Source organism: Quercus suber, unplaced genomic scaffold, assembly GCF_002906115.3.
Source record: "Quercus suber isolate HL8 unplaced genomic scaffold, Cork oak 2.0 scaffold_549, whole genome shotgun sequence".
NCBI lineage: Eukaryota > Viridiplantae > Streptophyta > Magnoliopsida > Fagales > Fagaceae > Quercus > Quercus suber.
The window spans coordinates 24,411-51,916 of NW_027069997.1; the positions used below are offsets into that span (position 1 = coordinate 24,411).

The following is a 27,506-nucleotide window of genomic DNA, read 5'->3' on the forward strand; positions in this document are numbered from 1 at the left end:
GCTCTGGAGTGACACTTCTCCATGTATGTACAAACTCTAGTTCACCACATCGTGGGTGTGTTTTTAATACTTTGGATTAGTATATTGATCTTGAAAGTCATGTGATTGTTTCACAGGGAGACATATATCATCATGAAAGCTTGGTGAAGGCAATCAAGCAAGTTGATGTAGTGATCTGTGCACTTGGATCACTAGAACAGATTGCTGATCAAGTGAAGATTGTTGCTGCCATCAAAGAAGCTGGAAATATCAAGGCAAGGCACAAATCTTTCCTAAACTTTTTAATATTTTTTCAACTTTTTTTTTCCTCTTTTGTAAAATTGCTTGTTTAGTTTTCGACAACCGTTGGCCTATCAAATCGTCCTTTAAATTTAATCTCTTACTTTCAAAATTGTTTCAAAAAGATACTTATCACCATCAAATAAATGAAAATTGTAGATGTGAAAAAACGGAATTCATGTCGTGTCATAGGCCCAACATCCTCAAAGTGACCTCAGTTTCATTAATTCATTTATTATTTCAGCAATTTACTTCTATCAAATGATGGTAATGACTTTTTTGAAACATGTTAAAGCAAAAAAGCAAAAGTTGATGACCAAGTATGCAATTTAACTTCTTCTATTAGCTGTTTGGCTTGTAATTGTTGAACTAAATGAGAAATCAAGAAACTTACATTATATACAATGAAATATTGGTAGGTTTCAGAGGTTCTTCCCATCCGAGTTTGGAGTTTATGTGGATCGTGCCAAGGCAGTTAATCCAATTGAACATCATCTCAGGGTCAAGGTGAGCATCCGAAGATCCATCGAGGCTAAAGGAGATCCATATACCTACCTTGTGTCCAATGGCTTTGCTGGGTACTTTTTGCCTAACTTCGGAATTGCACTTACAGTTGGCACTCGCAGTTTCACAGCTTCTCCACCTAGGGACAAAGTAGAAATAATTGGAGATGGAAACAGCAAAGGTATTAATATAAATTCAATCATCTCTCTCTTTAAATTTGTCAAGACTTTCTCATTTGCGAGCATCCACAGCAACTGTGGCATAATTTATGCCATTTTGCCATACCAAATGCCTACTTTATTATTTTACCACATTATTTTATAACATCCCATTTATCAGATGTTTTATCATTCAATTCTATACATTAAAATAATATTTACTACACATTAAAATAATATTTACAACTCATCAAATACAATCAACAGCCACCACACTGCTGCCAACAACCAACAGCCACCACCACACAACCACCACATCCTCTACAACCAAAAACACAACTCAAAGCAAACCCAAACAAATCCAACCAAATTCCACAACAAACAACCATAACCCTAACCCAAACAACCCATCAAATCCCAGCCAAATCCTCCACGACCCAAACAAATCCCAGCCAAACCCCAACCCAAACAAATCCAACCAAACCCCAGCCAAATCCTCCGTGACCCATCAATTGCCTCAACCAATCACCGACCCAAAACCTTCATCACCACCACCCATTGATACTACAACCAAAGAAAAAGTCCCACCTTCAACTGAAAACATAGCTTCAAACGAAAACCCATTCAGCCAAAAACTCACCTTCAGCCGAAAGCCCCTTCCACCGAAAACCCACCTTCAACCGAAAACCCAACCAAAAAAAAAAAAAAAAAAAAAACCCACCAAACCACCCCACCTTCAACTAAAAACCCACTAAAAAAAAAAAAAAAACCACCTCCAATCAAAAATCCTTCTTCATTGACACCTAGTTACAGCTTAATCGAAACCCACCTCCGCCGACACCCAGCCCAACTACCTCAACCAAATCCTCCGCGACCCATCAACTGCCTCAACCAATCAACTGCCTCAACCATTTGACGTCGGCGTCAGCGTGGAAGAGCAATGAGGGTTGGGGTTCAGAGGAGAGGATTGGGGTGAGAGAGTGAGATAAAGAGGAATAAAAATAATAATAAAAGCATTTGCCACATCTGTCCGTACAGTGGCACATATGTGAGGATACTGTAGCATGTTGTAAAAATTATAGCATTTGGAACATCTGATAAAAGGGGGTTTTTTGCGGTTGGTGTGCCAAATATTTGGTATTTGGCACATTTAGCACATCTGATGCGGGTGCTCTTATGTATGTGCGTGTGTGTGTGCACCTTTTACTAGATATAAGTCAACTAGATCAACTACTTTGGTTAAAGATGACCAAGTAATTGTTATTTTCTATGTTAACGGCAATTTTTTCCAAGGAAGAGGATATTGCGACTTATACCATAGAAGCAGTGGACGATCCAAGAACCTTGAACAAGGTCCTTCATATTAGATCCCCGGCAAATATTTTGTCCTTCAATGAGATCGTTTCCCTATGGGAGAAGAATATTGGCAAGACCCTTGAAAAAACTTATCTTCTGGAGGATCAACTTCTAAAGAAAATCCAAGGTTAGTAATAACAATTTCACCTGCTGATTTATAGTGATTGCTTATAGATCTAATTTGGTTTGGATCATACATCTCCTCCTTCCTTAGATGTGTGAGTTTTTTCGATCTAATTTGTTAGGATACACACTTTGTTACCTCATTTGGAATTTGGATAATTATTAGGGGAGTTGAATTATATTCTTTCATTTCTTAGTACTGTTAGTCAAACCAGCAACTGTAACACCAAAGTTCCACATATTAGAGACAATACTAAAAACATTTAATTAGAAGTAGTGATCATGTACACGTTATTGTATTTGAATATTTTTCTGGACTACGTACTAACTTCATTTCATCAATATTTAGTGAATAACTTGTTTGGTTTCTTATTGAAAATTTTGGTTGGCATATATATAATAAAAAAGGAAGTAATCCTCCTATTGATTTGAGCAGTTCCCCTGTACTAGCCAGAGAATGTTGACAGTTTCATAGATGGTTGGGCTATCTGATACTTATTTTTGCTTTTCTGCAGAGTCTCCCAGTCCCTTAAGCCTTTTCCTATCCATTGCCGACAGTTTATTTGTGAAGGGAAATCTTACAAACTCTGAGGTTAAGGCTTCTTTTGGCATGGAGGCTTCAGAGCTTTATCCAGAGGTGAAATACACCACTGTGGATGAATACTTGGATCAGTTTGCCTAAAACATGAAATATTCCCTTGTGGCAATGTGTTTACTATCTTACAATTTACAATGTACAATAAAAATAAAGAGAAATATTTATTGCACACACTCACTTACACACATAATGTAGTGTGTGAAATAGACATTGCTCAAAAATCAAATCTGTGTTGTGTATGTAGCATTTGTTACTTGTTACTTGTTAGGTATGCCCTTGTTTGTGTCATGTAAACCCTTGGATTGGGTCCTTAATTTGTAACTTCGTTTCCAGGTCAATATGTTAGTCAAATTGTGCTTCTTGTAATGAAAATTTTAAAAATCCTTGTTATGAGGTTCTTTGGTGTAGAACATGTTAAGTACTCGGTGTCTCAAATCAGATACTCTTTTGCTTTTGCTAAGGAGGGCCATAAGAAATTCATCCGAACCCGATGTTAGCTAATAAATTGTGCATCGTGGGACTCGTGGTTATGAACTGTGCATCAATAAAAAAATCCAATCATATTTTTGGGAGATTTGGTTGTCTGTAGGTGTGTGTGTTAAACACTTGACCATATGTTTAATCATATACTGCTATTGTGATAACATTTTAGTGGCTTTGAAACCCTTCACTACCTAAAAAATAAAAGACAAGGAAAAATTGGATCCACAGCTCTTAAACTTGACATGAGTAAGGCCTATAATAGGATTGAGTGGAATTTTTTGGAAAAACTTACAGGAAAATTGGGATTCGATGAGAAATGGGTTTCCCTTATTAGCATGTGCATAAGGTTGGTTTCTTTATTCCAGCCTAATATAGGTCTCTGAAAAGGAGATCATTTATCGCCTTATTTGTTTCTTTTACATGCAGAAGGCCTCCATTCACATTTGGGAAAGAATTTGAAAAAAAAAAAAAAAAAAAAAATCCAAGGTTGGAAGGAAAAGCTGTTGTCCCAAGCCAGAAGGGAAATCTTGATTATTGAGTTATGTGGCTATTTAACTAAAAAATACACTTCAATCTCATAAGAAAAAATCTACATAACAAAATTTTAAAAGGAAAATCTAAGAAACAGGACCTAAGTATTGTACCTCAGTCTTGCCCATTAGTTTATACGGTTAGCTGCCACAGCACACACTAATGCGACAGATTCAAAATTGCTTTGTCCTGTAGCAATAGAGAGACAAAGCCATCCTCGATAGTAAGCTTAGAAATTAAAGGAAATACAGAACATATTTTCACCTTGTTTGATCAACACCAAGCATCTTCACCATCATTACTGATGTGCCATCTTTCTTAGCATTGTATTCACAATATTTTAATTCGTGTCTCCTGCTTAATGGATGCTTAACTTCAATTTCTTTGATCACCCTTTGCTGTCTTGTCCTCACTTTGTCTTTGACCATCATTTGCCTCACCATTTTGCAGGCTTCTACTCCTTTGGAAGCAGAGTTGTAAGGTTGAAATTTATCAACCATCTTGTTGGCTATCCTCTTCGGGCTCTGGTTTTCACCTTGCTCAGCTCAATCAACCTGCAGCTGCTGCTACTGCCAATGATGGTGAGGTTTCTATTAGGATAATTGGTGCCGCGGAACAAGAACATGATAGGGAACCTGCTGCTGGATTGGTAGTTGGGCACCAGCTTGGGAGTGACGTAGCTGCTGCCGCTCGTACTGATGTTTCTCCACAAGCGGCTGAGGCTCAGGGAGGGGATTCGAGGATTGAGCGTGGTGGTGTAGCGGAGGGGATTTCGCAATCTGCAAATGGGAATACGGAGGGAGAAGCTGTGGATGGAGGTGGGGCAAATGGGAGGGATTCTTCTTACCAGAGATATGATATTCAGCAGGCTGCTAGGTGGATTGAGCAGGTCCTGCCCTTCTCTTTGCTCCTCTTGGTGGTATTCATTCGCCAGCATTTACAAGGTATTGTTTTTCTATATATGGTTTATAGTCTATACTTTGCAAATTCTATACTTTTAGTTCTTGTTCACTATTAATGGATTGAAGGTAGAATTAGGAAGGAGCTGCTGCCACACGAAGCTAAAGCTGTCCTCAGTATTCCCCTTGGTCATGACCAGTTGATACTTTGATTTGGCAAAGAACAAAGAATGGAGTTTACTCAACAAAATCTGCCTACCGTATGCTTGGTGAAGCCAAGAATTTGTCTGAAGCAGGGGCAGTCAAATCCGACAGCACACAATGGCTTCTGGAAGAAAATTTGGAGTATCAATGTCCCTAACAAAATTAAGCATTTTCTATGGCGAGCCTGGCGTGAAGCACTGCCTACAAAGAAAAACCTGTGTCATCGTAAAGTGACTCACAACTCTACTTTTGAGTTTTGCAATGGGGAGGAGGAAGACACTATCCATGTTCTTTGGGAGTGTCAGGTGACTAAGGAGATTTGGTGGGAGATTGAACCATGTCGTAGTAATCTGTCAACCCGATTTACTTGCTTAGCAGTTTTACTAACAGGTATTCTTCATTGCAACGAACCATATCTGACAGAGCTGTTTGCATTTGTTGCTTGGAGTACATGGACGAAGAGGAATGCAGCACGATTACGGAATTGTTCCATCCCTTACTCAGAAAGCCAACAAACCAGAGTTAGCAATCCTCGACGCTTCCCGTTGCTCGCCGCCTCCAGTGCATTTACTCAGAAAATTTCGACGGGGCTCTGTTCCATGAGACGTCGTGTGCTGGCATTGGAGTGGTCATAAGGAATGCTACAGGAAAGGTGGTGGGTGCTCTATCAGAGAGAATAAACTTACCACCTACGGTGGAAGACGTTGAAGCTCTGGCCCGCAGGAGAGCGATTGTTTTTGCAATCGAATTGGGCTTGCACCGTGTGGTTTTCGAAGGGGACTCGGCCACTGTCATAAATCACCTTCAAGAAGACGCACCGTGTTTGGCTTCATTTGGTAACGCTATTGCAGATTCAATCTCCCTGGCATCGCAACTTGAATTCTTTCTCCCATGTACGTAGGTTGGGAAACGCTGTGGCTGATAAGTTAGCCGAGTTAGCTAAAAAGTTTGGTACTCCACATGTTTGGGTGGAGGATACTCCTATTAAGGTTGATCATCTTGTATTGGTCGACTGCAGTTTTGCAGGAGTTTTGAATAAATTTTTGGTCTGGGTTCTCCAAAAAAAAATATATATATATATATATATACACACACACTGCTATTGTGGGCTTTTATTTTTCTTTTTCTTTTTTGATATTTTAGGTAAGAGGCCTAGATGAGGTATCAGTCCAATTTATTACAGACGTGTGTCTCGCCTAATAACTTGGAGTCCAAATCTTCTGTCTCACTTTTCCTGCTCCACTCTATACTCCACCAATAAATACTTACCACGTGTTCACTTAATTAATAACTGTAGGATTAATAAGTCNTATATATATATATATACACACACTGCTATTGTGGGCTTTTATTTTTCTTTTTCTTTTTTGATATTTTAGGTAAGAGGCCTAGATGAGGTATCAGTCCAATTTATTACAGACGTGTGTCTCGCCTAATAACTTGCCCTATTTTGTTGCTTATCATTTATAGACGTTTGTGACCATTGGATTTTTCATTTTTGGAACCCTTGGTCTGAACTTGTTTTTAATACCTTTCCTTTTGAAAATCCAACAAGAATATCATTGAAGCAAGAGAAAAATATGTGGCAAAAGAAGTGGGCTGAACTAAATGGTCATAAACAGCTACAAAAGCACAAAAAAAGGCAAGAAAAGAGAAAAATAAAAGGTACAAGGTAAAATTGATTTAGATCCACATGCGCAATAGGACAAGACACATACTTAAGGGCCTAAGGCCCATGTCTATACAAAGCCCCATATTTTGCCATGTTCAACACTATCACAATTTAAAAATGTGGGTAGATGAGATCAAAAATTGTATTGTATAATATCTTCAAAATGATTTTATATAAAAATTTATGAGCAGTTTTTATTCCACACATGCTATTACACACACTCAAAAAAATAGCTAAAATTGTGAATTGACTTTAGTTATTTTTTCTAATGTGCGTTAATGTTTGTAACAACTGCGTGTAACAAAATTTTCCCAACTTTTAATGGAATCCCTGTTTTGAGATTCATAAAAAATTTTAAAATAAATAAAAATGAAGAGGGGGAACGGTTGGAGATTAGCACATCCGTCATATTGTAAATCCCTAATTACGTTATTTTGTTGATTAAAAGTAGACTATTGGGTTGTTCTAAAAGTAATAAACAAATGAAAAGAAGAAGCCCCATAGGCTATGAGCCCTCTTGCATATTGCATGACGAAATATCATAACAAAACCTATAACTAATGGAATTAAGGAATCAACGTTGTCTTAAAAAAATAGTTGAAGGAGTCAAACAAAGTCGTTGCTGTATACGTAATTGTATTTAAGGAGCTCTGACTGACTTTGTTTGAAACTGAAAACTACCCCAAAGATAGTCCAACTCTCTTCTACGCTTAAACCCTATTAATCCATTTAGTTTGAAATTATCTCTGAATGGCTAAAAAAGCCAAGATTTTGATAATTGGAGGGACTGGATACATTTGGAAAATACATAGTGGAGGAAAGTGCGAAGGCTGGGCCCCCTACTTTTGAATTGGTCAGAGAAAACACAGCTTCTAATCCTGAAAAGTCTAAACTCATTGAGAGCTTCAAGAGCTCTGGACTGACAATTCTCCATGTATGTACAAACTCTAGTTCTCCACATCGTGGGTGCGTTTTTAATACTTTGGATTAGTATATATATTGATCTTGAAAGTCATGTGATCGTTTCACAGGGAGACATATATCATCATGAAAGCTTGGTGAAGGCAATCAAGCAAGTTGATGTAGGGATCTCTGCACTTGGATCGCCATTCTCATATATGATATTAGTACTGCACAATGTGAAGATGCATAGACGGCTCCACTTGGAGTCCAAGGGTTCAAATGAACCCCCCGAACTAGCCCCAAAAAATAAAACTATATATATTAGAATTTTTCTAATTTTTTGTTTGTTTGTTTTGACCCCCTAAAATAAAAATCTGAACACCCTAATCCTAGATTTTTTTAAGCTCAACTAAAATAATTTTGAATATGATCTTCTTAACAATATTCTAGCATTTTTAAACACAAAACAAGAAGCCCAATAACAAACCAACTTAATCTAAAACATGGAAGAAAAAAATTAAGGGCCCGTTTGGTTAAAGATTTCTAATATCGTTGTTTAAGTGTTGTGAAAATACGTGAGTTAAAAAATGTTGTGGAAATACATGTTTCAATATTTAAATACTAAAAACTGTTGTTTAAACAACTGCACCAAACACCCCCTAATAAGTCCAACAGCAAAAGTAGAAATTTATTAATCTTAAACCTTAGAAAAAAACCCATTTAGATCATAACAAATTCGAAAAAAAAAAAATCAATCAAATAAGAAATTAATGGATGAATGATTGTTTGGTTATGTACATTGAAATAGATACAACTCGTAGGATTGATAATGAAGAAATTATGTAACAATTTAAAATGTGAAAAATAATAGCAAGCAATTTTAAAATTTTATGTATTTCAATTTTTTTTTTTTTTTGTGATATCGATATATTTAAGTTCTCTATTGTTTTATATTTTTTATAATTAATATTTCTTATTTACTCCACTGAAAAATAATCCTGGAGCCGCCACAGTGAGGATGGTACCATTAAATGTGAGAAAAAAAATAAGGGAACCACCGAATATGACAAAAGTACAATCACATGTGATATTAGTACTACACAATATGAGGATGATACCATCAAATGTGAGAAAAAAAAACCACTGAATGTGACAAAAATACAGTCACATGTGATATTGGTATTATGCAATATAAAGATGGTACTATCGAATGTGAGAAAAAATAAAGGAACCACCGAATGAGACAAAAGTGCAATCATATGTGATGTTAATATTGTTTTGGTAACCTAATATAGCAAGTTATCTACTAATGGGTACCATAGCCCCTAAAAAAAGGGGAGGTACGGTAGAATTACCCATATATATATATATATATATAAACCGAAGCTTCTGACTTTTAGTTGATATCTTCACAATTTTACACATCAGCATTATTTAAATAAATAAATTAAAATTCTAATAGGCATAAAAAAAAATAAATAAATAAACTCATGTTAGATTAAGAGAGAGAGAGAGAGAGAGAGAGAGAGAGACTCCTGTTAGGACTTTCTCTCCCCTCCTTAAAGTCCTAACAATTACCACCTCAAAACCCTAAACTTAACTTCACTTTAGGATTCAAAAAAAAAAAAAAAAAAGAGAGGCTCACGTAACAAAAAATAAATAAATAAAAAAGAGAAGGACTTTTGTTAGGAGTCTTTTTTTCCCTCCTCAAAACCTTGGCAATTACCACCTCCAAACCTTAAACTTAACTTCACTTTAGGAATTTTTTTTTTCTTTTATTTTTTTAAAAAAGAGAGACTAATGTAAAAATAAAAAAAATATAAATTTTAAATTCTAAAAAAATTATAAAAATTAAAAAAAAATCGTGAGCAATCTGATTCAACTTTCTTCTTTGATTAATGAATTACTAGCTTTTAACCCGCGCAATGCTCGGGAATTTTTTATTTTATTTATTTGTTATGTTTTATCTTTAAAATCCTTACAAAGCAACTTATATTGCACTTTCAATTTTTTTTTTTTTTTTTTGGTTACTTTTCATCTTTGAATGCTTTCCTTAAAAAAAAAAAAAAAAAAAAAAGGAGAATAATAATAAATTTGATTTAATCAAATGTATTATACAATGTGTAGAAAAAAAAAAGAGGAATCATTTCAGTCTCTTGTAAATTTCAAATACTTATTAAACTGGCATGGTTTTAATATAGAAATCCAAATGTTCAAAGAGTTCTACACATTCATGTTGTCACATTTTTAACCTATAGTACTAACAAAAGCATAAAGTACCAGACACAGAATTTCATAAAGGTATAGAACAAAAAAAAAAGATAGACTTGAAACGGTATGTCTTATCCTTCAAATCAATGCATATAGGTTGAAACAAAGGTTCCTCATATTTTTTACTCTAGCCAACATTTTTTGTGACTTCTAACAACTGTTTAACTACCACTAAATATGTTTATTTTTTTGCTAGTGAATAACTAAAATATAATATAGATTCTGCTAATGGTAAAATTTCTCATAATCTTTAAATTGTCATTTGCTAGAAAGGAATATCCAACACATAAAATACTTCCAAGACCTAGAAATGTGACGTAACTCAAGATCTTTTTTGCAATTGCTATAACAACTATTATTTTGTCTAATTTTTTTTTTGAAATTTCTTTGACTTTCCTTTATTTTGCCTTTATTTCATATTTTTTGGGCAAAATTTCACTTTATTAATAATCAAAGAATAAAATTTAATTATGACCTTAGAATAAAATCATATAACCGATTGCTCCTCAAATATAAAAGTGGTAATGTCATTTTCATCTAACACATATATTAGATAACCTCAATACGATGCTTCATCATGTTAATAATGACAATAATATACAATGCTGGCAAAAAAATGAAATAAAAAAATAAAAATAAAAAAAGGAAAAAAAATTAGTAAAAGAAAACAAACCTGAAAGAGAAAGAAGCTGAAGTATTTGATATCACAGTTAAAGTAAATCCCTTTTTCCCACATTCACACCACATGTATGAGAAAATGAAAAATAGATCCTTAATAGTAGCTATTATGAAAAAAATTATTGTATTCAAGAAATTGTCACTCTAATTTTAACCAAAAAGATGAAATACTTCCAATCAAAGGTATATTTTTCTATTTCTCATCTTCTTTTTTTCTTAATATTTATCATATATATTTTCAACTCTTTTCCTTTCACTTGTGACTAAATTGGCTTGAAATTTCATGAAAACAGATACTAAACATACAGATAAACTGCTCATTTACATGATTTTTCTAAAGATAACTCAATTGCCCAGCTTTTCATTAATCTTTGTAGTTAAAGTCTAATATAAAGAATATTAAAAAAATATTGTTTCTATAAAGTGTTTTTATATAATTCAAAACATCGTTTATATTATTTACATGTAATCTAACATACACATATTAGTGTGTTTGAGGTCCAAAATATGTAATTACTTAACTCATGTTAAACATTATTGACATCTCCTTGTTTAAAATAATGTCTTTTTTTTTTTCTTTTTTTTTTTTTTTTTTTTTTTTTTTGTGGTTTGCCTTTTGGTTGTAGTTGCATATTCTAAACACATTGATTCTAATTCCTTTTCATCTATTTGTTAGTAGAGTAGTAGAGAGTTTCAATAGAACTCATTTGTGTGAGCACTTGGATTTTTCTTTTCTCTCTTTTGTCTTTTCTTTCATTTTTTACTTCAGTAGTTTAGATTGATTTTAGCATTCTCAAATAGCAGAGTAGTAGAATTTTAGTTAGACTCAATTTACTTAGAGCAAAAATTGTGTCATCACTGAGTTTTTCTTGGAGTTGTGAATTTTATTTATTTATTTATTTTATGCAGCAGCTGAAATTTATATGTTTGAGTAAACTAATTTTTTAAGAAATCTTTTAGTAGCAGGACAATAATTTCTACAAAACTGGCTATGCCTGTAACAAATTTATACAATAATAGTTATGTGACTAATACAATAATTTATGCCACATTTTACTTATTAGAAGACAATGAAATACATTAAAATTCTTCTAGGGCATGTTGTATAAGTTAACTGATTGTTAAAATAACCCAACGTTAAACTGTTAAACTTTAATTACAGAAACAATATTTCATAACAATTCTAAAATAGCTATATAGAACAACTTAACATAAAAATTATATACATAAAAAATCAATAGATAAATATGTGGTACAAATGGATAAATATAAGGTTTGTCAAGCAAGATGAGGTTTGGAAAAAAATAGAAGTCTATTTATATATTGTGATAATGATGAAGACACAGCAAGTATTGATGAGGGTAATTTCTATCTTCACCTTCTGATCATGATGAAAAGCAACCACCAACCTGTTATGATATACCACATCAACCTATTATGATATAGCACATTAAGGTAAATAATTAATAAATCAACCAAACAATAAAACATACATATGGACACATAGACAAAAACAAAACTCTCACTAAAGTGTTTTAACTTCCTTAGACAATGTGGCTCAAGCCATAACAAACCCTTACATGTAAATTAATGGGGGAAAAACCCAATGACTATGACACTTCACAGCAAAGATTGAATAATTATAAAAATGGAAAATAAATTGAATTGAAATTAAGTCAAGTCAATATCAATATAAGTTTTTAAAAAAAACATTTTTTTCACAGCAAATTTAGTAAAGAAAATTGAGTATAGTGAAAAGTAAAAACAGAGATAAAGGGAAATTAAAGTTTGAATTGTACCACATCCCAGTAAAGAAAATTGTCAAAAAAAGGAAAAAAAAAACCTTCAAATGATCTAAGCTCAATCAAACAAAACTATCAATTTATATAAACAGAGCTGACATGGTAACTTCACTTTTTTGCTTAGCATCAAAACATAACAATTAATTATGAAATTCAAACATTACTCCAAAAAAAAAAGCCTAAAGCCTCATCCTTGGACTTGCTCACGGTCCTTGGTGTAAATAAACCTTCTCACGCCTTCAAAAATCTTCTTAGGTACCTCTTTGTTTGATTTTTGAATGCCCTTACAAACACAAAATGTCATTGAGCAGCATTTAGAAATTCACCCAGTGAAAGATTTTAAAATTCTGTACTTTGAAAAGTTAAATTGAAATCTTACAAACATGAGAATGTACTTAGTGACTCTAGTGGAAAACACTTGAACAACATGACTAACCCTCCAAGATAGCAAAATATTATAACAAATTAAGATGCATCAAACATGAAAAGAGCAAGAAACTAAATGCATATGAATGAATAAATAAGAAAGGATAACGCATTAAAATTTAAAACAGCAATTCCATAGCTAAAGAGTAAAGGGTTTCTTCAAATTGTTCATATTATTAAACTCATGTCTCAAAGGAATCAACAATTTCTGAAAATTTTATNTGATTAATGAATTATATGTCAAATTTTTTTATATTGTTATTATTAATAAAATTTCAATTCAACATATGTGGATATTTGTTTCTATTTTTATTAATGAATTTTTTATTTTATGTCGAATTTTTTATTTGCTTTCATATGTGCTTGAGATTTTCTTTCTATCTTATTTTTTTGTTATGTTTAGAATTGATTTTCTTTTTAGTATTTGGGTTAATCACCATATTTATATTGACATTGTTTTCATGGGTTTGGTTTTTGGGTTGAAATTTCTACTAATTTTTTTTTTTATTGTACACGGTAGATAAAGTATCTATATTTTTTTGAAGAAAAATCAAAACTACAACCTACGTCTTTCAGTCTAAGGAATGATAAATTTTTATTTTGTATATTATACATAAATTTGTTGAATTTTTTTGGTTTTGAAGTAGAATTTGGGAATTCTATAAATTTTGAAGTTTTAAATCTTTGGGTTTTTGGTATTTGCATCTCAGTAGATTGATCTTAATTCTTCACCTTAAATGCTTTTTATTTAGGTTCATGTGATTTTTTGTTTTCTTATTAAAAATTATGATTTTTGGTTGATTAATATTTTGTTTGGATTAATTTCAATTAATTGTTTGTTTGGATTCAACATAAAAAATAATGGAATTAGGTATTATAATTTTGATATTGTTCCATGTTTTGAATTGTCTATATTGTTATTACTATGAGAAAGTCATATTACTATGCAAACTTGAAACTTAGTGTGTCTTCCTCATATCATGATCTTCGTTTATATATTTGTAGTTTATATTAGTTTTGAATGTCTGTGTATATATAACTATTAGGTGTTTTGCTTTATTAATTTAAGAATTGTAAATTACTTTTTAAGTTTTGGTAACTATGCACTTGCAACTCAATAACGTTCAATGTTAGACAACACTTCTAAACTATGGAAAAGTATAGAAATTAAATATTTCTTCATTTTTTTTTTAAATACTAACTAGCAAAATGTCTATTTACTCATTGTTGGATTTTTTTTTTTTTTCTAAGTCAATAGTTTTTCCATGCATCGCACGCAATGCACGGGTTAGCGACTAGTTATTATTATTATTATTGTTATTGACATTTAAAACAATAAAGTATATATATTTTTTTTTGCCTTTAAAATAGAACAAAAGAAATTATTATTAATATTTTATTAATGTGAGAACAATATTAATTATTTACTATATAAGAATATTTCATGATTGATTTCACAAAACTAATTGACAGTATTTATACATAATTAAATAATAATAAAAAAGTGTCGAGATCAATAATCATATTGATTGTAACATTGTTTTTATTATTATTGGAGATGTTGTTGAATTCTATGGTGAATATTTACGCTTTACTATTAGACATGAACTTCTCTCAAATTTTTTTTATAAAAAAATGTATACAAATAATTCTTGAAATCATAAGAATCAAGCTTTTTAAGTTTATTTTATTGATTTACAAGAAACAAAGATCAATAACTATGTTTTCTATTAAATATTTAAATTTTAAATTCTTGTAGTACTAAATTATGCATAAAAAATAAGTTTATGGATTTAATAGTAAATAATATCATATTTAAACAAAAATTGACATGCATGTTTTTTTTTTTTTTTTGGTAGGAAAAAAATTGTTAGGAGGGAGGGCGACCAGTGTGGCTTCCTTATCTAGGCATAACCATAGTAGTATCCTAACCATTCCCAGGTAGTACCTCATACTCCCGGTCAGTTAAGTTACATTGACCGTTTGCGATGGAGAAGGGATATAAACAACACCAACACACAACTAGTTGTTAATGCTCGAACCCAAGTCCTAAGACTTGTTGGCCTGGTTTCTCACCAACTAGGCCACCTCAATGTTGGTATTTGACATGCATGTTAATTAAGAACATAAAAACCATGCAATCCAACAGTTGGATTTTCAAAATATGTAGACATGTTAATTTTTTAGTGAAAATTTGTAAACTTTGTCCATATACAAAGTTACAAACAACACCCCCCCCCCCCCCCAAAAAAAAAAAAAATCTAATCATACTCTTGGTGATTTGCTTACATGACTAAGACCTATTGGTGTGTGTATAATATATCCTACATTGATTAGGAGTGTAATCATATGTGAGTTGATATACTATTGTGGGTTTCATTTAGTATTTTTTGCTACAAGGTCTAGATGAAGTGTTGGTCTTATCTATTTCATATGCATGTCTCGTCCTGTCTAGTTGCTCGTCATTCTTGGGCTTTTATATCTAGGGTCTATTTGGATATAGCTGAAAACTAAAAACTGAAAAACACTGTAGCAAATAATTTTTAAATGTGTAAATAGTACCATGGGACCCATTTTTAATGAAAAAGTTGCTGAAAAGTGAAATTTGTAAGTCCATGAACAGTAAGATTTGTGGAAAAAGTAAAATATTGCGGTTACTGTTCATGAACAGTAGCCGCAATAGTGAATGAACAGTAAAAAAATTGACTGAAAGGCGTGACAAAAAAAAAAAAAAATGGAGGAGGAGGAAACGCAGACGCAAAACATGTCTGCTTTTCATCCGTATCCAAACCAAGCCCTAGTTTGCTTGTCAATCTTGGTATTTACAACTAATTGTGATTGTTGGGTTTTTGACACTATTGGTGTCTAGTTTTTTGTAATCTTTATTACTAGATTTTGTTATTTTTTACTAAGTCAATGCCAATGGCTTAGAGCATCTCCAGCAACTTCTCTATATTTTTATACTATTTGGACAGTGAACAATGACATTTACCTTTTACCTACCTATTTTTTCAAATTAATCTTCCAACAGATTCTTTATCATTTCTCTATCTCATTTAAATATTATTTCTTCATTCATTATTTATTCATATTTTAACACACATATTCCCCATACCCCCATCCCCACTCCTTTCTTTGCTATTTTTTTATTATATTTTATTTTTTTGCAAATGAACAGTAGCACATCAGGTTTGGAGAATGACAATTCATTAGCAAAAAACTTTTTGAGTTTTAAAGAAGCTACTGGAGGACTATTTTTTGGTTTCATTCTCCATTATAGAGATTGTTTTGCTTTTACCTAAATTGGAGATGCTCTTACCTAACTTAATACATCCCCAAACCATTTGTCTTGTCAGCTTCTTTTTCTCCATCAAATGGTTCTATTTGACCTTCTCTACCACACAAATTGATTATCTCTCTCAAGTAAGAACAAATCATTTTAATTCTCCTTTTATCTTGAATGAAAATGCTTTATAGAAAAGTGTTCTTGAATTTTGGTGTGTGGAATTGCGCCCAACATGAAGATCAACACTATAGTTTTATGACTTTTATCTTGAAGCGATATTCTGTATAAATAAAAAATAAAAATTCCATTTTATACGGAATTCTACTCCAAGTAAAAAACAGCCTTCAAAAACAACACATTCACTTAATTCTATAGTTAGTGAGATTTTTCAAATTAAACTTGTTCTTTATTGTTAAAAACTAGTGCATTCGCATAAATAAGTTCCAACAAAATCAAAATCTTGATAAAATGAAGTGGCACTCTCCCCTTCCCCGTATACAATGTTGTACACATTTGCTTAGTTTACAATCTAAGATAGTAAGATTTACATTGCTATTGCTAGTACAATTTAAACTTAGAATTACCCTATTATATCTACTACTATTTAAGGTTTTCTCTTGGAATTCTCTTTTTTTTTTTTCCAAAAATGCCTCTACACTCCTATATTTAAGTAGAAACAAAACTAAAGGATTATTCAATAAAAACACAACTCTAACTCCCAATAAAATATTGCCTAATAAATAAGACCACTCTTCTATTGATTTTTAAATTACTTTATCCACTTATAAATTCTAAATGCGTAATATTAATGAGAAAACATGCAACCACCACGCACCCTTACAGCGATTGTCACTTCACAAGTATAAGTGCTTATAGGGTGTGGGAGACAATGGTCGGGGTTCAAGTCTTTAAGAGAGAACTTCACACACATATATACTTAGATTATTCTAGAGTAGAATTTTTATCTTATATAAAAAAAAATATTAATGAGAAAATGTGTAACCACATAACCACCGCGCATAGGTGGCAAGGGTTGGGATTCAAATCTCTAGGAATAAGTTTTACACACATATGTTCAAGTCTCTAAGAATAAGTTTTACACACATATACACTTAGATTAAGCTATAATAGAATTTCTATTTTGTATTAAAAAAAATGAGAAAATCTGTAAACCTTAAATTGGACTGAAGGAAAAATTATGACACTAAAAAAAAAAAATTACTCAAAGTCTCTGAGACTAAAAATAAATTAGAACAGTTGGAGCTCAGCACATACGTTTGGAGGTTAGCAGGAACGTCAGCACTTACGTTTGAACTTTTTTTTTTTCCTTTTGTAGAAGTAAATGCGAGTCTGCGATCCCTTGCATACTGCATGACGAAATATCATATACAAAACCTATATAACTCATATAGAATTAACAAAGGAAATATAACTTCAAAAACAAAGGAATGAGAGTCAGTCTAAAAAAGTTCATGAAAAAGTGAAACAAAGAGCCATTCATTTCACCTTTATTATATTGGGTTGGTGGTACGTACGCATCCATGACCATGAGACCAAGACAGTTGCTGATTATGTATTTAAGGAACTCTGTTTTCCTTTGTTTGACACTTAGAAATACACTAAGATAGTCTAACTCTCTGCTTTTCTGTAACTCATTGACCCACTAATCATTTGAAATTATCTCTGAATGGCTCACAAAAGCAAGATTTTGATAATTGGAGGGACTGGATACATACTCATTTTTTTTTTTTTTTTTCAAAAATGCCTCTGCACTCCTATATTTAAGTAGAAACAAAACTAAAGGACTATTCGATAAAAATACAACTCTAACTCCCAATAAAACATTGCTTAAAAAATAAGACCACTCTCCTGTTAATTTTCAAATTACTTTATCCACTTATAAATTCTAAATGCGTAATATTAATGAGAAAACATGTAACCACCACGCACCCTTGATGCGATGGCCACTTCACAAGTATAAGTGCTTATGGGGTGTGGGGTGTGGGGGATAAGAGTCGAGGTTCAAGTCTCTAGGAGAGAACTTCACACACATATACACTTAGATTATTCTAAAGTAGAATTTCTATCATATATCAAAAAAATATTAATGAGCGTGATAGTCCCAAATACACCTTCGTCCATACAAACGAAGGACGATGGACGAAGATAACCTCGAGATTAGCCCATCTATGGATAAATCACTTGGCAAAGATGAGGCCATCACCCCTCCATCAATGACAAGGCGTTACAAGATCAATAATGAACTTCCGTACCGTTAAAGGTGTAACATTCCATTTAACACCCCACAAGGATGTTACAGATTCAGAAATGATACCACCATTAAGAAGAACCAACGGCTAGAAAGGAGAAGGAAGCGCCTATATATACCCATTCTCAAGACCCAACAAAAAGGTACAAAAAAACTCTAGTTCATAGTGATTGATATTTCGTTACTGATATTCTTACTCTAGCCATTCTAACTTTAGCATCAAAGGTTCTATGGTAGGCACGATTACTCTTCAGCACGTATTTTGAGGGTATTGTTCCATTCAACTTGCAAGTCCAAATGGAATCCAATGTTAGCCAAGATCCTGCTACATTGACCTTACAAATTCAGTCACTCACAGCCACTGTGGAGGAACTTACCAAGCAAAACTAGCAGATGAGACAGCGGTTGCAACAAGAAGATAACCGCACGGAAATCGACAGAGATGATGATGGAGACAGTCACAAGAGACGAACCGGCACTCTAGAAGAGGCAAACTCAGATAGGGAGATGAGAAAGGAGATGGACGAGTTGAGAAACGCTATCAAGGGAAAGACGAATAAGAGTTTGGATAGAATAGTCAGAAAGACGGACTCACCTTTCACTGTAGCAGTCCAGGAGTGCCCGGTGCCCTCCAAGTTTCGTCTACTGCAGCTCGAGCCCTTTGACAGACTAAAAGATCCGTTGGTTCCCCTAAATATATTCAAGACAACTTTGGGTCTTCAGCAACCCCCTAACAAGATTCTGTGCTACTCCTTTCCCACTACACTCAAGGGGCAGCCAAGGAATTTAAAATGAGTCCAGCCCATGTAATAGACATGCTCATTAATTTTCTTAACTTTTCTTCATTATGTACAAAAGTCAGCATGAGTTATTGGGATTGGTTGGCTTAGGCGTGTTGGACACGCTGAAGGAAGAAAGAAAAGAAAGAAGCAAAAGGCAAGAGTCATTCGGCTATGGCAAAGCTAAAGAAAAGAAATTGGTTGAAGCAAAGTCAAGATAAGTGGCTTGCATTTATTGTGACTTGATGTGTGGAGAGTGTGGAAGGAAGAAAAGAAGGAAAAGATGAAGAAATAAATAGAGAGGCCATTCGGCCAGTGAGGATGGGAAAAGAGTGAAGTCCTAGAGTGTGAGGACTAATGCAGTCTAGAAGAACTGTGTGAGTGAGAGCAAGAAAAAAGAGAAGAGAAAAATAGAGAGAGTGAGAGAAAATACAGAGTGAGGAAGAGCACAGTGAGTGAAAAGAAAAAGAGAGTTTTTTCTTTACTCAAGTTATATCTCTAAGTGTTGTAATCTCTATTTAATATAGTGAAATTATTTAAAGTTTTTCCCGTGATTTTTTCCTTCAAGGAGAAGGGGTTTCCATATAAATTTTTATGTTATTGTGTGGTTGTGCTTTTGTTATACTTGTTAAAATTTATTCACAGTTATATAGAATTTTTCCCAACAAATATAACTTCAAAAACAAAAGAATGAGAGCCTGTCTAAAAAATTTCATGAAAAAGTCAAACAAAGAGCCATTCATTTCACCTTTATTATATTGGGTTGGTGGTACGTACCCATCCATGACCATGACACCAAGACAGTTGCTGATTATGTATCTAAGGAACTCTATTTTCCTTTGTTTGACACTTAGAAATACACTAAGATAGTCTAACTCTCTGCTTTTCTTTAACCCACTAATCATTTTGAAATTATCTCTGAAATCTGAATGGCTCACAAAAGCAAGATTTTGATAATTGGAGGGACTGGATACATTGGAAAATACATAGTAGAGGAAAGTGCGAAAGCTGGGCACCCCACTTTTGCATTGGTCAGAGAGAACACAGCTTCTAATCCTGAAAAGTCTAAACTCATTGAGAGCTTCAAGAGCTCTGGAGTGACACTTCTCAATGTATGTACAAAGTCTAGCTCTCCACAACTTGCGTGTGTTTAATACTTTGGCTTAGTATATTGATCTTGAAAGTCGTAATTTTTCACAGGGAGACATCTATCATCGTGAGAGCTTGGTGAAGGCAATAAAGCAAGTCGATGTAGTTATCTCTGCAGTTGGAACACAACAGATAGCTGATCAGGTGAATATTATTGCTGCCATCAAAGAAGCTGGAAATATCAAGGCAAGGCACATATCTTTCCTAAAACTTTTTAATATTTTCCAACTTTTTTTTTTTTCCCTCTTTTCTAAAGTTGCTTATTTAGTTTTCAACAACCTTTAGCCTTTGTTATCAAATCGTCCTTTAAATTTAAAATGTTTTATTTAATCTCTTTATTTTCAAAATTGTTTCAAAAAGATACTAATCACCATAAAATAAATGAAAATTGAAGATGTGAGAAATGGAATTCATGTCATGTCATAAGCCCAACATCCTCAAAGTGACCTCTGTTTCATTAATTCATTTATTATTTCAGCAATTTACTTTTATCAAATGATGTTAATGACTTTTTTGAAACATGTTAAAGCAAAAAAGCAAAAGTTGATGACCAAGTATGCAATTTAACTTCTTATATTAGCTGTTTAGCTTGTGATTGTTGAACTAAATGAGAAATCAAGAAACTTACATTATATACAATGAAATATTGGTGGGTTTCAGAGGTTCCTCCCGTCCGAGTTTGGAAGTGCTGTGGATCGTGCCAAGGCAGTCGATCCATTTAAACATCATCTCGGGGTCAAGGCTAGCATCCGAAGATCCATCGAGGCCGAAGGAATTCCATACACCTACCTTTTGTCCAATGGCTTTGCTGGGTACTTTTTGCCCAACTTCGGAATTGCACGTACTGGTGGCACTGGCAGTTTCACAGCTCCTCCTAGGGACAAAGTAGAAATAATTGGAGATGGAAACACCAAAGGTATTAATATAAATTCAATCATCTTTCTCTTTAAACTTGTCAAGACTTTCTCATTTGCTTATGTATGTGCGTGCGTGTGTGAACCTTTTACTAGATATAGTCAACCAGATCAACTACTTTGGTTAAAGATGACCAAGTAATTGTTATTTTCTATGTTGACAGTAATTTTTTCCAAAGAAGAGGATATTGCGACTTATACCATAAAAGCAGTGGACGATCCAAGAACCTTGAACAAGGTCCTTCATATTAGACCCCCGGCAAATATTTTGTCCTTCAATGAGATTGTTTCCCTGTGGGAGAAGAAGATTGGCAAGACCCTTGAAAAAACTTATCTTCTGGAGGATCAACTTCTAAAGAAAATCCAAGGTTAGTAAGAACAATTTCACCTGTTGATTTATAGTGTTTTCTTATAGATCTAATTTGTTTTGGATCATATATCCCCTCCTCCCTTAGACGTGTGAGTTTTTTCGATCTAATTTGTTAGGATACACTTTGTTACCTCATTTGGAATTTGGATAATTATTAGGGAAGTTGTATTATATTCTTCATTTCTTAGTACTGGTAGTCAAACCAGCTGATTGTAACACCAATGACTCGCATATTAGAGACAATACTAAAAAAAATTTAATTAGAAGTGACTATGTACACATTAGTTGTATTTGACTGTTTTTCTGCATGACTGACTTGATTTCATCAATATTTAGTGCATAACTTGTTTGGTTTCTTATTGAAAATTTTGGTTGGCATAAATATAATAAAAAAGGAAGTAATCCTCCTATTGATTTGAGCAGTTCCATGTACTAGCCAGAGAATGTTGACAGTTTCATGGATGGTTGGGCTATCTGATACTTATTTTTGCTTTTCTGCAGAGTCTCCCAGACCTTTAAACCTCAGACTATCCATTAAGCACGCTACATTTGTGAAAGGAAATCTTACAAACTCTGAGGTTAAGACTTCTTTTGGCGTGGAGGCTTCAGAGCTTTATCCAGAGGTGAAATACACCACTACAGATGAATACTTGGACCAGTTTGTCTAAAACTTGGAACATTCCTTTGTGGCAATGTGTTTACTATCTTACAATGTACAATAAAAATGAAGAGAAATATCTATTTCACACACTCACTTACACACACAGTGTAGTGCGTGAAATAGACATTGCTCAAAAATAAAATCTATGTTGTGTATGTGGCATTTGTTACTTGTTAGTTATGCCCTTGTTTGTGTCATGTAAACCCTTGGATTGGGTCCTTAATTTGTAAATTTGTTTCCTGGTGAATATGTTACTAATGTTAGTCAAATTGTGCTTCTTGTGATGAAAATTTTAAAAATCCTTGTTATGAGGTTCTTTGTTGTAGAAAATGTTAAGTACTCGGTGTCTCAAATCAGATACTCTTTTGCTTCTGCTAATGGAGGGCCATAAAAAAATTCATCCGAACCCGATGTTAGCTAATAATTTGTGCATCGTGGGACTTGTGGTTATGAACTGTGCATCAATTAAAGTAAATATTTAGAGCCAAGTATTGCAAAATAAGGTCTTTTGATAGGCTAGCAGTTTGCCTACTATGATAAAAGGATTTTTGTTGTTCACTTGATATCTTTTAAAATTTTGTAAAATTACACTTTTCAATCAAACATGAACTTCTCTTAAATTTAATAATAAAAACAGAATTTATAAGTTTATTTTATTGATTTGCAAAAACTCAAACAAAAAAAAAAAATCCAATCATATTTTTGAGAGATTTGGTTATATCTGTGTGTGTTAAAAATACTTGACCATATGTTTAATCATAAAATGCTATTGTGGGCTTTTTTCTTTTTTTTTCTTTTTTCTTTTTTATATTTTAGGTGAGAGGCCTAGATGAGGTATGACTCTATGAGTCCTATTATTACAGACATGTGTCTCGCCAAGTCAGCCGTTTAGCTGCTTGTCTTTCTTGGGCTTTAATAACTTGCTTGTTGCTTATCATTCTTGGTTTTTATAGACGTTTGTGACGTTGATCAAAAAAATTATAGACGTTTGTGACCATTGGATTCTACATTTTTGGAACCCTTGGTGTGAACTTGTTTTTAATACCTTTCCTTTTGTCAATCCAACAAGAATATCATTGAAGCAAGAGAAAAATAAGTGGCAAAAGAAAATCACTCTTAAGAGAAGCAGCTTATTTAATTAAAACTGAAAACTTTTTCCTGAAAATGTAAAAAAAAAAAAAATGTTAAAAACTAGTTAAATAGTACAATAAAACTTATGAATAGTACAAAAAAAAAGCTATAAACTCAAATAAACTGAACTTTTCATCGAATCTCATAATTGAACTTGTGAGATAGTGTTATGATGGTGTGTTAAATAAGTCATTCACTTCGTCAAATAATAGGTTAGCTTACAAGGAAAGCTCCACTTGGCTGAACTAAACAGTCATAAACGACTACAAAAGCCCATAAAAGGCAAGAAAATAGAAAAATAAAAGGCTCAAGGTAAAATTGATTTAGATCCACATATGCAATAGGACGAAGCACATGGGATATAGTTAAGGCCCATGTTTATACAAAGCCCCATATTTTAAGATATTAANAAAAAAAACCTAAAACTGTGACTTGATTTTAGTTATTTTTTTCTAAGGTGCGTAAATGTTTACAACAACAGCTTGTAACAAAATTTTTCCCAAATTTTAATGGAATGAAACCCTACTTAGAGAATCATAAAAAAATTTAAAATTTTAAAATAAATAAAAATGAGGAGGGGGAACGGTAATTGGAGATCAGCACATACGTTATATAGTAAATCCCGCATCATTTTGTTGATTAAAAGTAGAATATTGAGTGCTTCTAAAAGTAATAAACAAATGAAAGAAGAAGCGACTATGACTATAAGCCCTCTTGCATATTGCATGACGAAATATCATAGCAAAACCTATAACTAATAGAATTAAGGAATTATACGTTGTCTTAAAAAAATAGTTGAAGGAATCAAACAAAGAAGTTTCTTTATACGAAAAAAAAAAAAGGTTTCTTTATACGTACTTGTATTTAAGGAGCTCTGACTGTCTTTGTTTTAAACTGAGAACTACCCATAAGATAGTCCAACTCTCTACTTCGCTTAAACCCTATTAATCCTTTTAGTTTGAAATTCTCTCTGAATGGCACAAAAAAGCAAGATTTTGATAATTGGAGGGACTGGATACATTGGAAAATACATAGTAGAGGAGAGTGCGAAAGCTGGGCATCCTACTTTTGCATTGGTCAGAGAAAACGCAGCTTCTAATCCTGAGAAGTCCAAACTCATTGAGAGCTTCCACAGCTCTGGAGTGACACTTCTCCATGTATGTACAAACTCTAGTTCTCCGCAACGTGGGTGTGTTTTCATTACTTTGGATTAGTATATTGATCTTGAAAGTCATGTGATTGTTTCATAGGGAGACATATATCATCATGAAAGCTTGGTGAAAGCAATCAAGCAAGTTGATGTAGTGATCTCTGCACTTGGATCACCAGAACAGATAGCTGATCAAGTGAAGATTATTGCTGCCATCAAAGAAGCTGGAAATATCAAGGCAAGGCACATATATATATCTTGCTAAAATCTTTTTAATATTTTTCCAGTTTTTTTTTTTTTAATGTTAAGTTGCTTATTTAGTTCTCAACAACTTTTGGCCTTAGTATCAAATCTTCCTTTTACTTTAAAATGTTTTCCTTAATCCTTCTATTTTTAGAATTGTTTCAAAAAATACTTATCATCTAAAATAATAGGAAATTGTGGAAAATGAAATTCATGCCATGTCATAGGCTCCACATCTTGTGACCTAGGATGATGTGTTGGATATATTATTATTTTATTTACAAGAATTTAAAATAATTAGGCTTAGTGATAATTCTTTATTTGAATAAGGTAGCAATAGATTAGTATTGTAATTTCCTTGTATTCAAATTGATTCATATATTTTAGGAAATGATTTGGTCCTTATGTTTTAGGATTTATTGATGAGGTTCTCTCATCTTAGTCTATTTATGTAAGTTGAATGTTTCAAAAGTCATTTTCTCCCTTTTAAAGTTCAAAATACTAGTCAACTAGAATCGGCTAAATATCATTTTATTTTTCTGGTTTACATCACATCCTCAAAGTAACCTTAATTTCATTTATTATTTCAGCAATTTACTTCTATATGATGATATAGACCTTTTGAAACATGTTAAAGAAAAAAATCAAAAGTCAATGACCAAATGTGCAATTTAACTTCTTCTATTTGCTGCTTGGCTTGTAACAATTGAACTAAACGAGAAATCAAGAAACTTACATTATATACAATGAAATATTGGTGGGTTTCAGAGGTTCCTCCCGTCCGAGTTTGGAGGTGATGTGGATCGTATCCATGCAGTCGAGCCAATTGAACATCATTTCTGGGCCAAGGCTAGCATCCGGAGATCCATCGAGGCTGAAGGAGTTCCATATACTACCTTGTTTCCAATGGCTTTTCTGGGTACTTTTTGCCTAACTTCGGAATTGGACTTGCTGATGCCACAGCTCCACCTAGGGACAAAGTAGAAATAATTGGAGATGGAAACACTAAAGGTATTAGTATAAAATTCAATCATCTTTCTTTTTGAACTTGTCGAGACTTTCTCATTTGCTTATATATGTGTGCGCTTGTGTGTGCCTTTTACTACATGTAAGTCAACTAGATCATCAACTACTTCGGTTAAAGATGACAAAGTAATTGTTATTTTCCATGTTAGCAGTAATTTTTTCCAAAGAGGAAGATATTGCAACTTCTACCATAAAAGCAGTGGACGATCCAAGAACCTTGAACAAGGTCCTTCATGTTAGACCCCCTGCCAATATTTTGTCCTTCAACGAGATTGTCTCCCTGTGGGAGAAGAAGATTGGCAAGACCCTTGAGAAGACTTACCTTCTAGAGGATCAACTTCTGAAGAAAATCCAAGGTTAGTAAGAACAATTTCAAATGTTGATTTATAGTGTTATCTTATATATCCAATTTGTTTTGGATCATATTCTCTTCCTCCCTTAGACGTGTGAGTTTTTTTATCTAATTTAGGATACACCTTATTACCTCATTTGGATTATTAGGGGAGTTGGGTTATCTTCTTCATTTCTCTGTATTGTTAGTCAAACCAGCTAACTACAACACCAAAGATTCACATATTAGAGACAATATTAAAAACATTTAATAAGAAGTTACTATGTACACATCAGTTGTAACCAAGAAGCTGTATTTGACATTTTTTTTGGATGACTGACTTCATTTCATCAGTATTTAGTGCATAACTTGTTCGGTTTCTTATTGAAATTTTTGGATGGCAAAAAAATAAATAAATAAAAGGAAGTAATCCTCCTATTAATTTGAGCAGTTTTATGTACTAGTTAGAGACTGATGAGAGTTTCAAAGATGGTTGGGGTATCTGATACTTATATTTTTTCTCTTCTGCAGAGTGTTCCAATCCTTTAAACCTCCTCCTCCTCCTATCCATTGCCCACTCTACCTTTGTGAAGGGAAATCTTCGAGACTTTGAGATTAAGGCTTCTAATGGCGTGGAGGCTTCAGAGCTTTACCCAGAGGTGAAATACACTACTGTAGATGAATACTTGCATCAATTTGTCTAAAACTAGGAACATGTTTGTGGCAATATGTTGATACAGTGAACAATAAAAATAAATTCTCTGTTGTCTATGTGGCATTTGGTACTTGTTAGTGTGCGCACTTCTTTGTATAGGGTCTACCCGCATGTGTTAGGGAAAATATATGCATCAAATGTATTTTACATTCAATTATTATATAAGGCGAGATAATGTAATTTGTGGTTGAAATTATTTTTAGTACTCCTTATAAATGACTTATCCTCTCTATGTCTTGAACGGCCTAAATAAAAAGCATATATAAGTAAATTCATTACTTACACTAAAATAAATATAAAAATTTAATAACATATAAAAGAAATGTATTTTATCGTCGAGAATGTGACATGATTGTAAATGAAGCAACTCTTCTTTATATACAAACATCCCCTCTCAAAGCATCTCCAAAGTAGACGAAAGTGATAAATACGAGGTGGACCAAACTGGACCAACGTAGAACCAATGGACCGAAGTCGACTTAGATAGACCGAATGAACCGAAGAGTACCAAAAGGTAAAATTGACCGAATTAGACCGAAGTGGACCTAATTAGACCAAAGTGAATTAAATGGACCGAATTAAACCAAAGTAGATC

The 27,506-nt window shown here is 33.1% G+C and overlaps 1 protein-coding gene, 1 non-coding gene and 1 pseudogene across 2 annotated transcripts; all 3 read left to right on the top strand.

Annotated features, from left to right (window-relative positions):
• Positions 1-2,177: 2,177 nt before the first annotated feature.
• On the top strand, positions 2,178-3,411 carry LOC111990903 (uncharacterized). The gene is made up of 2 exons (XR_010625261.1): positions 2,178-2,424; positions 2,936-3,411. It is a non-coding gene; the product is annotated as an uncharacterized LOC111990903 (transcript).
• Positions 3,412-20,056: 16,645 nt separating this feature from the next.
• LOC112004334 (phenylcoumaran benzylic ether reductase Betv6) lies at positions 20,057-22,626 on the top strand. Its single transcript, XM_065764300.1, has 5 exons — positions 20,057-20,333; positions 20,422-20,556; positions 21,031-21,286; positions 21,449-21,652; positions 22,156-22,626. The coding sequence occupies exons 1-5, from the start codon at positions 20,151-20,153 to the stop codon at positions 22,320-22,322; spliced, it is 945 nt and encodes a 314-aa protein (XP_065620372.1). The 5' UTR covers positions 20,057-20,150; the 3' UTR covers positions 22,323-22,626.
• Positions 22,627-24,420: 1,794 nt separating this feature from the next.
• On the top strand, positions 24,421-27,107 carry LOC112017340 (phenylcoumaran benzylic ether reductase Betv6-like; annotated as a pseudogene).
• Positions 27,108-27,506: the final 399 nt, after the last annotated feature.